Source organism: Eleutherodactylus coqui, chromosome 1, assembly GCF_035609145.1.
Source record: "Eleutherodactylus coqui strain aEleCoq1 chromosome 1, aEleCoq1.hap1, whole genome shotgun sequence".
In the NCBI taxonomy this organism is placed as follows: Eukaryota; Metazoa; Chordata; class Amphibia; order Anura; family Eleutherodactylidae; genus Eleutherodactylus; species Eleutherodactylus coqui.
The window spans coordinates 301,306,570-301,318,085 of record NC_089837.1 but is presented as its reverse complement, the minus strand read 5'-3'; the positions used below and the strand labels follow the sequence as shown (position 1 = coordinate 301,318,085).

General features: G+C 45.4%; 1 protein-coding gene across 1 annotated transcript in view; it reads right to left on the bottom strand.

Annotated features, from left to right (window-relative positions):
- Positions 1-299: 299 nt before the first annotated feature.
- Positions 300-11,516, bottom strand: part of RHBDL2 (rhomboid like 2) — a 28,836-nt gene continuing 17,619 nt past the window's right edge. Inside the window, exons 6-8 of the mRNA XM_066574740.1 lie at positions 10,544-10,604; positions 7,140-7,201; positions 300-1,768 (exon numbers count right to left, since the gene is read on the bottom strand). Coding sequence (XP_066430837.1) covers positions 1,589-1,768; positions 7,140-7,201; positions 10,544-10,604 — 303 coding nt within the window. The 3' untranslated portion in view covers positions 300-1,588. The remainder of the gene's footprint in view (positions 1,769-7,139; positions 7,202-10,543; positions 10,605-11,516) is intronic.

The following is an 11,516-nucleotide window of genomic DNA, read 5'->3' as shown; positions in this document are numbered from 1 at the left end:
TTTGACAGCGATACATATCCTATCCATGGCCATTTTCAGCCCTGCATCGCCCATTGAAATAAATGGACAGTTGTTTTAACACTGCTGAAAATGCGGCACAACTTGGATTTTCGGTGGGTGGGAGGGGTGTGGAATTGAAATATAAGCCCTACCTACACAAGATGGAAAAAAAAAGCAATACTCACCTAGCAGGTGCCGCCAGGTCCCTGACGCTGATCTCTGCCGCTGCTCCAGGCTTCCCATACACTGACAGATCATCTATTGCTTGTAGCAAGGTTTGAAAACCCTGCCTCCAGCAAGAGATTGCTGTGATTGGTTCCCGCTGTTGGCTTGATGCACCAATCACAGCCTTTTATTGACTGCCTCAGCCAATCAGTGCTCGCCGCCTCTGACTGGCTGAGCCAGTGCCGAGAACCAATCACAGCAATCTCTTGCTGTAGGCAGGGCTCTCAAACCTCGCTACCAGCAATAGATGATCTATCAGTGCACGGGAAGCCCGGAGCAGCGCCAGAGATCGGCAGCAGGGACCCAGACGGCACTTGCTGGGTGAGTATTGCTTTTTGTTTTAGCTTCTTTGGCTGCTGGCATAAGACATGTCAGAGCTGCTGAAACCGCAGTAAGCGCAGCGTTGAAAAACGCTGCGTTTCTGCAAACGCTGTGTGAGGGAGGCCATAGCACACACTGCTATGGCTTGTTAGTAATGCTCATGTGGACAGCACTAGCTAATCATAACAGTGTGTAGGGTCTTAGACTAATGATGCAAACTAATTTACATTGTGCATCAGGTAGTCAGAAAAGCAATGCATCCATCTTTGTTTGTCCAGGACTGGAGGGTCCGTTTAACTTCATATATACAATGAATAACAGTAAAAGGGCCATCATAGAAGACAAACATGAATATACAAGTTGTGCATTAAGATGCAGTACAGACAAAGAGGTTGAGAATGGTGGCACCTATGGGATAATGCATGCGCAATGCAATAAAACATTATTGATCATTAAATATTGTAATGACTTACTGTAGGTACATATCACATTTAAATAAAGTAAAAAAGGACAAAATGATAGTTATTATATGATTCATCAAACCAGATGAACTGATGAAGTACGGTTCATATCAAGGCACTTCATATGTATCCAACTACTTATAATAGTCTCTCACATATTTGACATGTACACTTGGTAAGATTAAAGGATTTTCTGACCAAGTAAAACGGGCTTTGAGGTAATATCAGTATTGCTGAATCTTGTGTAAGTTTTTTCTTAAAAATACAGCAGTTGCATTTAGGTCTTTCCTTGCTGATATCAATTATCTGCTTTGTATCCAAATTCTGAGCATTTTCCAAAAAGTTAATTAGAGTAATAATACTGGGAAATCTATGGTTCAATACAGCGGCGTGGTGATAGGGGCCACAGAGGTAGTAGTTGCAGCCTAGGACTAGGGCCCCTTTGGAACACAAGAAGACACCCATATTATAAATAGCACATGGTAGGTAAAGGGCCCTTTTTGAATTTGGGCCCAGAAACGTCAAGTTCTCAGAATCTGAGATGTTGGAGGTTAAATATCTAGAGGTCTTCTACTGGAATGTTAGGACACTGGGGACAAGAATATATTGAAGAATACGGCAAAAGCCAGGAAAGCGACATATGCGGCAATGCAGATCCAGAACCTTGGGTCCTTTATCAGGTTTTTGTCAAAGCAGCTGAATACTGTGTAGCCTATAGACATTCCTGCAAGTCCTCCCGCAAAGTGAGCCACAAACGAGACCTAGAAAGCCAGCAAAATAAATGATTAATGTTAAGAAAATCCTTGTACATTGTCTGCAGCCTGCAAATACCACACTACTTTAGAGTATTTTCACATGTATTTTTTATATTTAACTTTAGTTTTAGAAAAAGCAGAAAAACGCCCACAAATGCCAAGACCACTTTTAAAAATTCTGTGTGTGAATTGAAAATCTTATTTCTAAACATGCATAAATGCCTCTTTTAAACCCCATTTAACAGCTATGTCAGAAGGATGTGTGTGGATGGCATAAATGTAGCCATATCTTATAACCTACAGGTTTCTATGACCAAACATATGCCAAAAAAGTGGTGTTCTTTTATTCTTGATGGTTGACAGGTTAACATCTGGATACTTTTTGCTTTGATGTGTAGGATAACTGAGGCTGCCATATAAGTACAGCAAAAACATTTTTATTGAGTTTTTACCATTAATAAACACAGCGCACAGTATAACAAACCCAAACACAGAGACCCATTCACCCCTGTTCAGCCAACACACAACCCAATGTAAAGCCGTAGTTTCACATTTAAGAAAATTATGGGTTATTTCATGTAGTGTCACAAACCTCTCACCAGCTAAGCCAGAAACCTACTGTACACTGCTGAGGTGCAAACGCCCTGAAACAGCTGTCTGTGTATGGTGCATCTTGTCTCCTCTGGAAGAATGGGTGGAGCAATGAGTTGGCCTGGTTGAGTTATAGGGGAGAGACAGGTGATGCCCACAACAGCGGACTGGCTGATATCAGGCGTTCTGGCATGTGTGCTCCCTGGCTGGGCTGCCATCTCCAGTCATCTGCGCTTCTGGCCACTGCTGTGAATCTCCCCCCAATGGCCTGCAATGTCCACTCTCGACCCCGCTGTCTCCCTCCCGCTCGGCCATCATCTTCCCGTCACGGCTCGTGTCACTGTCTCAGCCGTACTTCCATCATTTTCACTCCAGCCCGCTGTCACTCACCCCGCTGCTCTGCCTTGTCCCATTCTGACTCCTGCTCTCTGTGTGTGCTCCCCGCTGGGTTTCCCATCCCGCCTTGTGTCACTCACCACTCCACCGCTCTCCCTTATCCCTACCCGGCTCCTGCGCTGCCAGTCTTCTCGCTGCTGTTCCATCTGCACTGAAATCTGTGCTCTGGTGCTCCTCTTGCGCCGCTTTCCCTTGTCCCCTTCGCGCTATCAGTCATGTCGCCACTGTCCCATCTGCGGTGAAATCTGTGGTCCGTTTTGCGCAGCTGAAGCCGGCCCTGCTATGGCCTGAACCCTGCTCCACTGTCAAGTGCAGGTACATAAGCCGAGAATCACCTCCGCTCCCCCGCTGTCACTCTCGCCGCTGGCCTACATTCTCCGCTGTAATGTCTCCTCGCTCTCTGTCTCGGCGCTGTGTGGAGTCGTCGTAAAGGTAGCCAATCATCAGCTGTGGGTGTTCCCTATAACTCTACCAGCACATACCCTTGTCTCCACCCATAGTTCTGGTGGAGACAATATGCACCAGTACCGGTTTTCTGCTTTGGTTTCCTATTCCCAATCATTGCTCTACAGACATTAAGGGTCAGACATTAGTTTGAAGGAATGCTGCCATCCAATAGGTGGTGCTGCAGCGGTATAGGTCCATCTTCCTTGTCCAGTAGGCTAAGGGTCCGTGCTTGAGCACCTTCAATTGTGCTGAAATCTTTGCAGAGCTTCACACAGGTGGTATATGAATATTCTGTAAAGTCTCAGCTTGGTGTATAGCTTGGTTGAGAAACTAGAACCATTTGCATTAAAGTCACTTTTCCCTCTAAAGTTGTTTTGAAAAATATCCAAGTTTGTGTTGCCCCTAACATGGTCAATGTTTCAAACTAGGCAGACAAATGTTCTCCACAAAAAATATCCACAAGTTTAGGAACCTATAACTTATTAACAAATAGCTTAAATAAGCTGAAATGTGGCCCGTGAGTTATACAAGTGCCGACCAGAGCACTGCCATACTGGTTTCTTTTTTGTTTGCATACTTACTGTTTTATCCCCCACTGAATTTGGTAAAAAAAAATGAAAAAAAAATTCTTGCTAATTTTTACCATTTTCTAAACTCCTGTAACTCAAAAAGGACACTTCCAATTTTAATTTGCTTTGTGCCATTAGAAAGATTAGGTGTTAACCCTTTTAAACCCTTTGACGCGGCCCCCTTTTTTTCCATTTTCATTTTTTACTCCGCCCTTTAAAAAAATCATAACTCCTTTATTTATCCACCGACGTCGCTGCATGAGGGCTTGTTTTTTGTGGGACGAGTTGTAGTTTTCAATGGTGCTATTTAAAGTATATAATGTACTAAAAACTTTTTAAAAATTCTAAGTGGAGTAAAATGGAAAAAAAAAAGACATTCCGCCATGTTTCAGTGTGTTTTGTTTCTACGGCGCACAAACTGCAACAAAAATGACCTAATAACTTTATTCTATGTGTCAGTACGATTGCTACGATACCAAACTTGTATAGTTTTATTTTTACTGTACTACTCTTTTTTTTTTTTCAAAGACATTTAATTTTTTAAAATTATTTTCTGCCGCCATTTTCTCAGCGCAATAACTTTTTTATTTTTCCATCAACGTAGTTGAGCAGGGGCTCATTTTTTTCAAGATGTCCTTTAGTTTCCGTTAGTACCAATTCAGAATACATATGACATTTTGATAGCTTTTTATTGCATTTTCTTCTGGGAGACAGGGTGACTAAAAAGTGCATTTTTGCCGTTCTTTATTATTTTTTTTCGGACGACGTTCACCGTGCGGAGTAAATAATGTGCTACTTTGATAGATCAGACTTTTATGAATGCGGCGATACCAAATATGTATTTTTATTTTATGATTTATATTTTTTTTATTATAGATATGACAAAAGGAGGGTGATTTAAACTTTTATTCCCTTTTTTTTTTTACAATTTATAAAATTTTATTGATCTGGGGGCTACAACATGTGATGCTTCAATCGCTCCTGCAGTATGACGTAATGCTATAGTGGCTAAGGCACCCCTTTCAGAAGGCCCCAGGCTGCCATGACACCTGCACGGCTCCCCAGATTTCACAGCGGGGGGGGGGGGGGGGGGGGCGCGTACGGGACTCCCGAACGTCATTCAGGGGATTTAAATGCTGCTGTCAGAATTGACAGCGGCATTTAAAGGGTTAATAGCCGCGATTGACCGCGTGGCTGATTGCAGCTATTGCCCAAGGGCGTCAGCTGTTTATTACAGCTGACGCCCGCGCTGTATGAAGAGTGGGTGCCCCGCGACCTCTCTGCATACATACCCCGACGCTCCAAGACGTAAATGTACGTCCTGGAGCGGGAAGGGGTTAATCTATGTGTTCCTGTAGTTTCATGTAGAGGTCTTTCAACTTATGGGGGAAAAAATTCTGTTAAAATAGTGTGATGAAGTTTGCATGAGATGTGTAAATCCTTGCGTTGGTCTATGGTGGCAGTGCCACTACCAATATTTAAGATTGGTAAGGTTCCAAGCTATTATAAGGTGCCAAGGAGTTCACAGCTATTAACCTACGAATGTTAATACCCTGTTCCCTGAAAATAAGACATAGCATGATTTTCCTGAATTTTTGAGGATGCAAAATGATTTTTCAGGCTTTTTGAGGATGCTTGAAATATAAGCCCTACTCCAAAATTAAGCCCTGCTAACAGTTAATTAAAAAAGTCAATTTAAATAGTGTCCAGGCAGCTATACATGTAAAAAAGTTAAACCTTTTTGAACAAAAATTAATATAAGGCCTTAGTCAGACGGGCGTTTTTTCGCGCGATTTGCGGATCGCATGACGGATGCGCATCCGCAAATCGCGTGACCGGTGCGCGCAAGTCGCCCGCAAATCGCCCGAAAATCTGCTCCTAGCCGCGTTTCATTAGAAACGGGCCGGAGCTGTCCAGCGCATTGCATTCAATGGAGACGGCAATAGAGCCGGCTCCATTTAAAGCAATGCGCTGCGGGCGAGCCCGGGATGAATTGTCGGGAAGGGCTTAAATATATAAGCCCTTCCCTGCAATTCATCCTAAAATGTGTAAAAATAAAAAATATATATGTACTCACCTTCTCCCGGCAGCCGGAGCTCCGCGCGGCCGTCCTGCAGTGGGTGTGACGGGGGTGTGAGTCAGACCTGCCCCTGATTGGCTCAGCGCTGAGAGGCAGCAGTCACTCACCCATTCATGAATGGGTGTGTGAGTGTTTTCAGCCTCTGATTGGTCAGGGCTGTGACCAATCAGAGGCAGATCATTCAGCAGGCGGGGATTTTAAAGCCCCGCCGGCTGAATAGTGCCGAGAAGCAGTTCAGGAGAACTGACAGCGGCCGCGGCTGGACTCCGGCTGCAGCGGAAAGGTGAGTACACAATTTTTTTTAATTTTAACACATTTTAGGATGAATTGCAGGGAAGGGCTTATATATTTAACCCCTTCCCGACAATTCACCCCGCGCACGCCGGCAGCCCATTGCTTTCAATGGAGCGGCTGTATTGCCGGCTCCATTGAATTCAATGGGCAAACATTGTTCTTCTCTGCCACAGCTGTTACAGCTGCCGGCCCCATTGAGCGCATATAGAGAAGAGAACAGGAATCGCAGATTGCAGATAGGTGCGATCTGCGATTTTTTGTTCTATAATTTATCGGACGAGCGCATAAAAAGCGCTCATGTGTCCGATACCATTGCAAAGCAATGGTTTTAGAAAATCGCCGGACGCATGCGCATGCGCAAATCGCGGCTAAAAACGTCCGTCTTACTAAGGCCTAAGACACTGTCTTATTTTCGGGGAAACACGGTAGCTGTGAACTTAGAGGGCGTAAACCCAGACTGATCATCCTATTCAATCTCTTTGCATCCAAGTACACAACATGCAACTTAGGGAGCAAATTCTCAGCATAGACTATACACTTCAAGTGGTAAGCCATCCATCCCAGGTGCTTTTTCATTAGCCATATCTACCACTGCCTCCTGTAAGGTTGCGGGCTCATCCAATATCATCCTATCACTATGTGATACTTCGGGTTATACTATTTAGATAGAACTCCAATGAAGATTGGTCATATGTTATTGTGGTCTGATATCAATTAGAATAAAACTGAACAAGTGTGTTTAAAATAGCAGGTGTATCTTTGACCACGGCCCCTCCAGTGTGCAGTATATGTATTTAACTATGAAAGCGGCAGGCATTCGTAATAGGCCATACAATTTTAGATTTTCTTTTTGCATACAGTTGAGTGTCCTGTATGTGTTTTTTTTTCTTGAAAATACAAGGGACGTATACTTCAATTCTAAGCCCAAAATGTGGTAGTTGTGAAATAACTCTTACTGCATAAGTAGACTTAGCCTTCCCGAGTAAGAAAAAAGTCTTACCTGTGGACCAGCCACTTTAGAAATATATCTTCTGTAGAGGGCAAATCCAACATCAGTCCCAACTGTACAAGAGAAAAGTCACGTTTTAAGATTTAACACTCTAAGGGCGCCCACCCACTGGCGTTTTTTTTTTCCCTGCGAAATTCGCAGCATTTTTTTTCTCCTGGGGTCTATGGGACTTGTAATGTTAAAATCGATTTACCGCGATATCGCGATTTTGCGCGATCGCAATTTTAGCTTTGCATGTCCCATAGCCCAAAGACCCCTGCAGAAAAAAAAACGCTGCGAATTTCGCAGTAAAAAAAACGCTAGTGGGTGGGCACCCTAAAAGGCAAGAAACAAAAACTCTATAATTCTAGTAATGCTGATGACCATCCATTTAACTCTGCAGTGTTCCATATACAGCACAATTTACAATGGATGCTTATTGTAAGCAAGTGGTTGCTGCATTTTGCCTCCGCTTTATTACTCTACAGCTATGTTCAAATTAAAGTACACTTTAACAAAAAGGTAGGTGTGTTAACTGCAAAACCATGTGGCCAATTACAAACAATTTGAAACCAGTGCTGTCAGTGTATTTTTTCTGTTACCTTTAGGCTTCTTTCCCACGAGTGTATATCAGCCGCCGTTTTCATGGCAGGCCGATATACACTACGATGGGAGAGATAAAACTGGTGAACGTTTGATTTGTGCGCTTGTTCAGACGGCATGAGCCCTGGTGCATATGCGCCGAGGTCACCATGCTGTCGCCCCTTTCCCCTCCGTCGCCCTCGCAGGCTCACCTCTGCTCTCCTCCCCACTCGTTCTTTGCAATGGGAGAGGGTGGGGCAGAGCTAAGTGCCACCCCGCCCCCTCCCTTTGCTGGCTGTGGACAAAGGGCAGAGTCTAGTTCCCCTTGTCCTGCCCCCTTGTCCACAGCCAGCAATCGGAGGGGGCAGGGCGGCGCTTAGCTCCATCCCACCCTGCCCCCTTCCAATTGCAAAGAACGAGCAGGTAGGAGAGCAGAGGGAGGGAGTTTAGCAGCCATGCTGCTAAACTCCCTCCCACCTTCGGCCGCTGTCATGGGCCCCCATAGGAGCCCATGCAGCGGCCGACGTATTCCAGCCCAAAAGATAGTTCCAGGACTATCTTTTGGGCCCAACGTAAAAACTCCTGACATTATATTGGCCGGCCAGGCACTTTTACGTCACGTGAATACGGCCATGTGATCTGATGCATTGGAATCGAGTGCATCAGATGACAGTGTATATCGGACGGCCGTGAAAACGGCCAGCTGATACACGATCGTGGGAAAGAAGCCCCAGGCTAATTTCACACGTGAAACTCATTCCAATATCGAGCTCAGGAACGTGCACTTTTCCTGCAGATGTCAGGAGTTTTTGGGTCAAAAACGCCTTGCATCACTTCAGGGATGTAGCGATCCTCCTGCAAGTGTTACTCATTGTTTTCAATGGGAAACCTTACATCGCATCGCATGCACCTAGCATGCCGTTTGATGTATTTCCCGGCCCCATTTCAAACAAAGGGCGAGGTGTTCCAAAGGAACCCCAAACATAGGACATGCCGCAATTTTTTCTCCTATTACATCACTCATGTATTACGAGCCAAGGACAGGCCGCCCCCCTCCGGGATTGCGCGCATGCACAGTGGAGAGGTGCCCTCTGACAGGAGTCAGGACAGGCCTCCTCTCCACTGCGCACACGCAGAATCTCGGAGTTCAGCCAGGATGGATGGGAAGCCCACAGCAAGCACTGCTTGTTACGTGCTAGCTGTGGTGGCCCATCCGTTCACCTTGGAAGTGGCTGACTGACCGCTCCTGCTCTGCTTCTAGAAGCCACAGAAGAAGATGCCGGATGGAGGGGACATGCCTGGCGATCGGTCCTGGCCAGGCAAGGTGAGTAACATTTTTTTTCATATCAGAACCCCTTTAAGAAGGTTCCTTGAGGAACTCAAACTCCCAACACGTCTTGAAGGTCTTTATCTGTCAGAGCTGTTGGGACATAGTTCCCTGAGAAGGAGAAAGGTATAACAGGAATTTGAAAATGTAATTTACTTAAAGAGGGGACACATACTTTTTTCCATTAATAACAGATGCCTGGCCTCTGCTTAAAACCTTTCTCTCCTGGAGGTTCTTCTACGCAGCTTGCTGCCTAGCTCTGACCTAGGACTAGGAGCCCTCTTAGCCCTGTGAGTGACACACATGCTCATGCAGCGCCAGCACACAGGCAGCTGCAAGAAGACTGGTAACGGGGCCCCATGGAGGGAGAATACTGGCTAACCTGCCAATGTGCCTAGAAGTCATCTCAGCTAGATTAAATGTCTATATGAGTAGAAAAGCCTATCTGTATGTAGCGTAGTACATGTGCCACTCTTATAGGGGTTGGGGGCCCACTTCTGCCTCAGGGCTCACCAAGGCTTTCACCCGTTCCCTGTAGAACAGTCTGAGCCTGATGTCAAGTTAAAGGGGTATTTCCGTCTTGGGAACCCTGTTTCAATGTATTTGAAATTGCAAAACAATGTACTCGCCCATAAGATGTTTATTTCCAAAATACTCCATTTTCCAGCTGCCTTTGGGTTGTTTACTGCTTGATGCCAGGAAAACCAACCACCTCTTTTATGGAAACAAATAGCGGAGGAGCAGAGGCGGACGGTGCTTGCACGCTTCTTACTCCATTCTTTCCTCTTCATCCAGTAGCCTAGATCCCAGGAATGCATACGCACTAGCTCCCGGCCACCGCTACCACTGTGCTCTGCTGACTAGGAGCATTGTGGAAATAAACCTCTTTACATATTTGCCTCATCCTGCGCTGGATGGAAAGCTATGTCAGCTCTGAGCTACAATAGGTTTTTGCTATTATATACGCCAGTTTTTAGATTAGTTAATAGTAAATGTGATAGGAGGAGGTGCCACATATGGCCTAGGGCTAAATGCCCATGGATGGATTTGCACCACGTTTCCCGCGGTGGAAATCTGCACGTGAATTTCACAGTGGCAAGGTTCTATTGAAGCTAATAGCTTTCTGCCTGCCAATGCACACATGCGGATTTCTACTGTGGGAAATAAAATCGCGGCATGTTCTATTTTACCGCTAATTTCTGCAGCAGGAGGGCTCCATTGATATCAAGGAATGGAGACCGTGGAGAAACGCGATCACTCACTGGCACTTTTTTGTTTTGAATCGCGGTACTCCCGCGGCAGAAATCCACAGGCGTATTCCGCATCGCTTGTGCACTTGAGCCCTAAAGCTGGCCCCTGTTCACTTTTGAATAAGTGGTGGGTCGCGGCATAAATGAGTATGCCAAAACTGTAGCTTTTGGATGGCAAAATTCTGGCATCCATGGTTTAATAAGTAGGCCCCAATATGCCTGACTAGTTGGTCTATATGTATATTATAGGCACTTACCTATTAAAACAATTCCCAATATCCTAAACATTCCAAACAATGGCACCATGTCTTTGAAATTCTGTGGAAAGAACAAAACATCTTTTTCACGCTGCCCACAACTCTGGCACTTTTCAAGTCACCAAATGTCAAACCTTCTCTGGAAAATGCATTAGACCTTATACATGAATGACAATCAGATTTCAGTGGATATCTGCGGCTCTTGCCTGCACTAGTATTTATAAATGGAGTGAATGGGGGAGAGTTTGTAAATAGTGTCAGAGGTGCATGAATTTATAGTCAACGAAATTGGGTCAAATTTTATGAAATATTTGGCATAATAAATTTGGCACAACTTATTAGGCATGTTATTAGACACTTTGGCGGAAACGTATAAGGTTTCTGCCATCTTTTTTCCATAGTCCAATTTAAAATGTAACAACTTATGAAGTGTTGCAAAATGTTGATATATTTCTTGCATCTTTAATAGAGATGAGCGAACACGTTCGGCTCCGCCCCTTTTTCGCCCGAACACCGAACTTTGCGAACACTTCAGTGTTCGGGCGAAAAAGTTCGGGGGCCGCCGTGGCAGCGCGGGGAGGTGCGGCGGGGAGTGGGGGGGAGAGAGAGAGGGCTCCCCCCTGTTCCCCGCTACTGCCGCCCGCGCCGCCGCGCATCTCCCCGCCCCCCGGCGGCACCCGGACACTTACGCGCGAACACTGCAGTGTTCGGCAAAGCCGGTGTCCGGGTGCGGATGTGTCCGTAACGGACACGTTCGCTCATCCCTAATCTTTAACCCTTTGACACTTTTGGGTGTATATGTACGCCCATCAGCGTAAGGTTTTGTATTAAGCAAGATGGGGACCTGATCCTGCTCTATATAAAGCAGGTACCAGCTGTCTTTGTTGGCTGAAACTCTTCAGCAAGTCGCAATCAACACTGACAGTGAACGTGGTTGTTAACCCTTTAAATGCCACTGTCAATTCTAAGATAG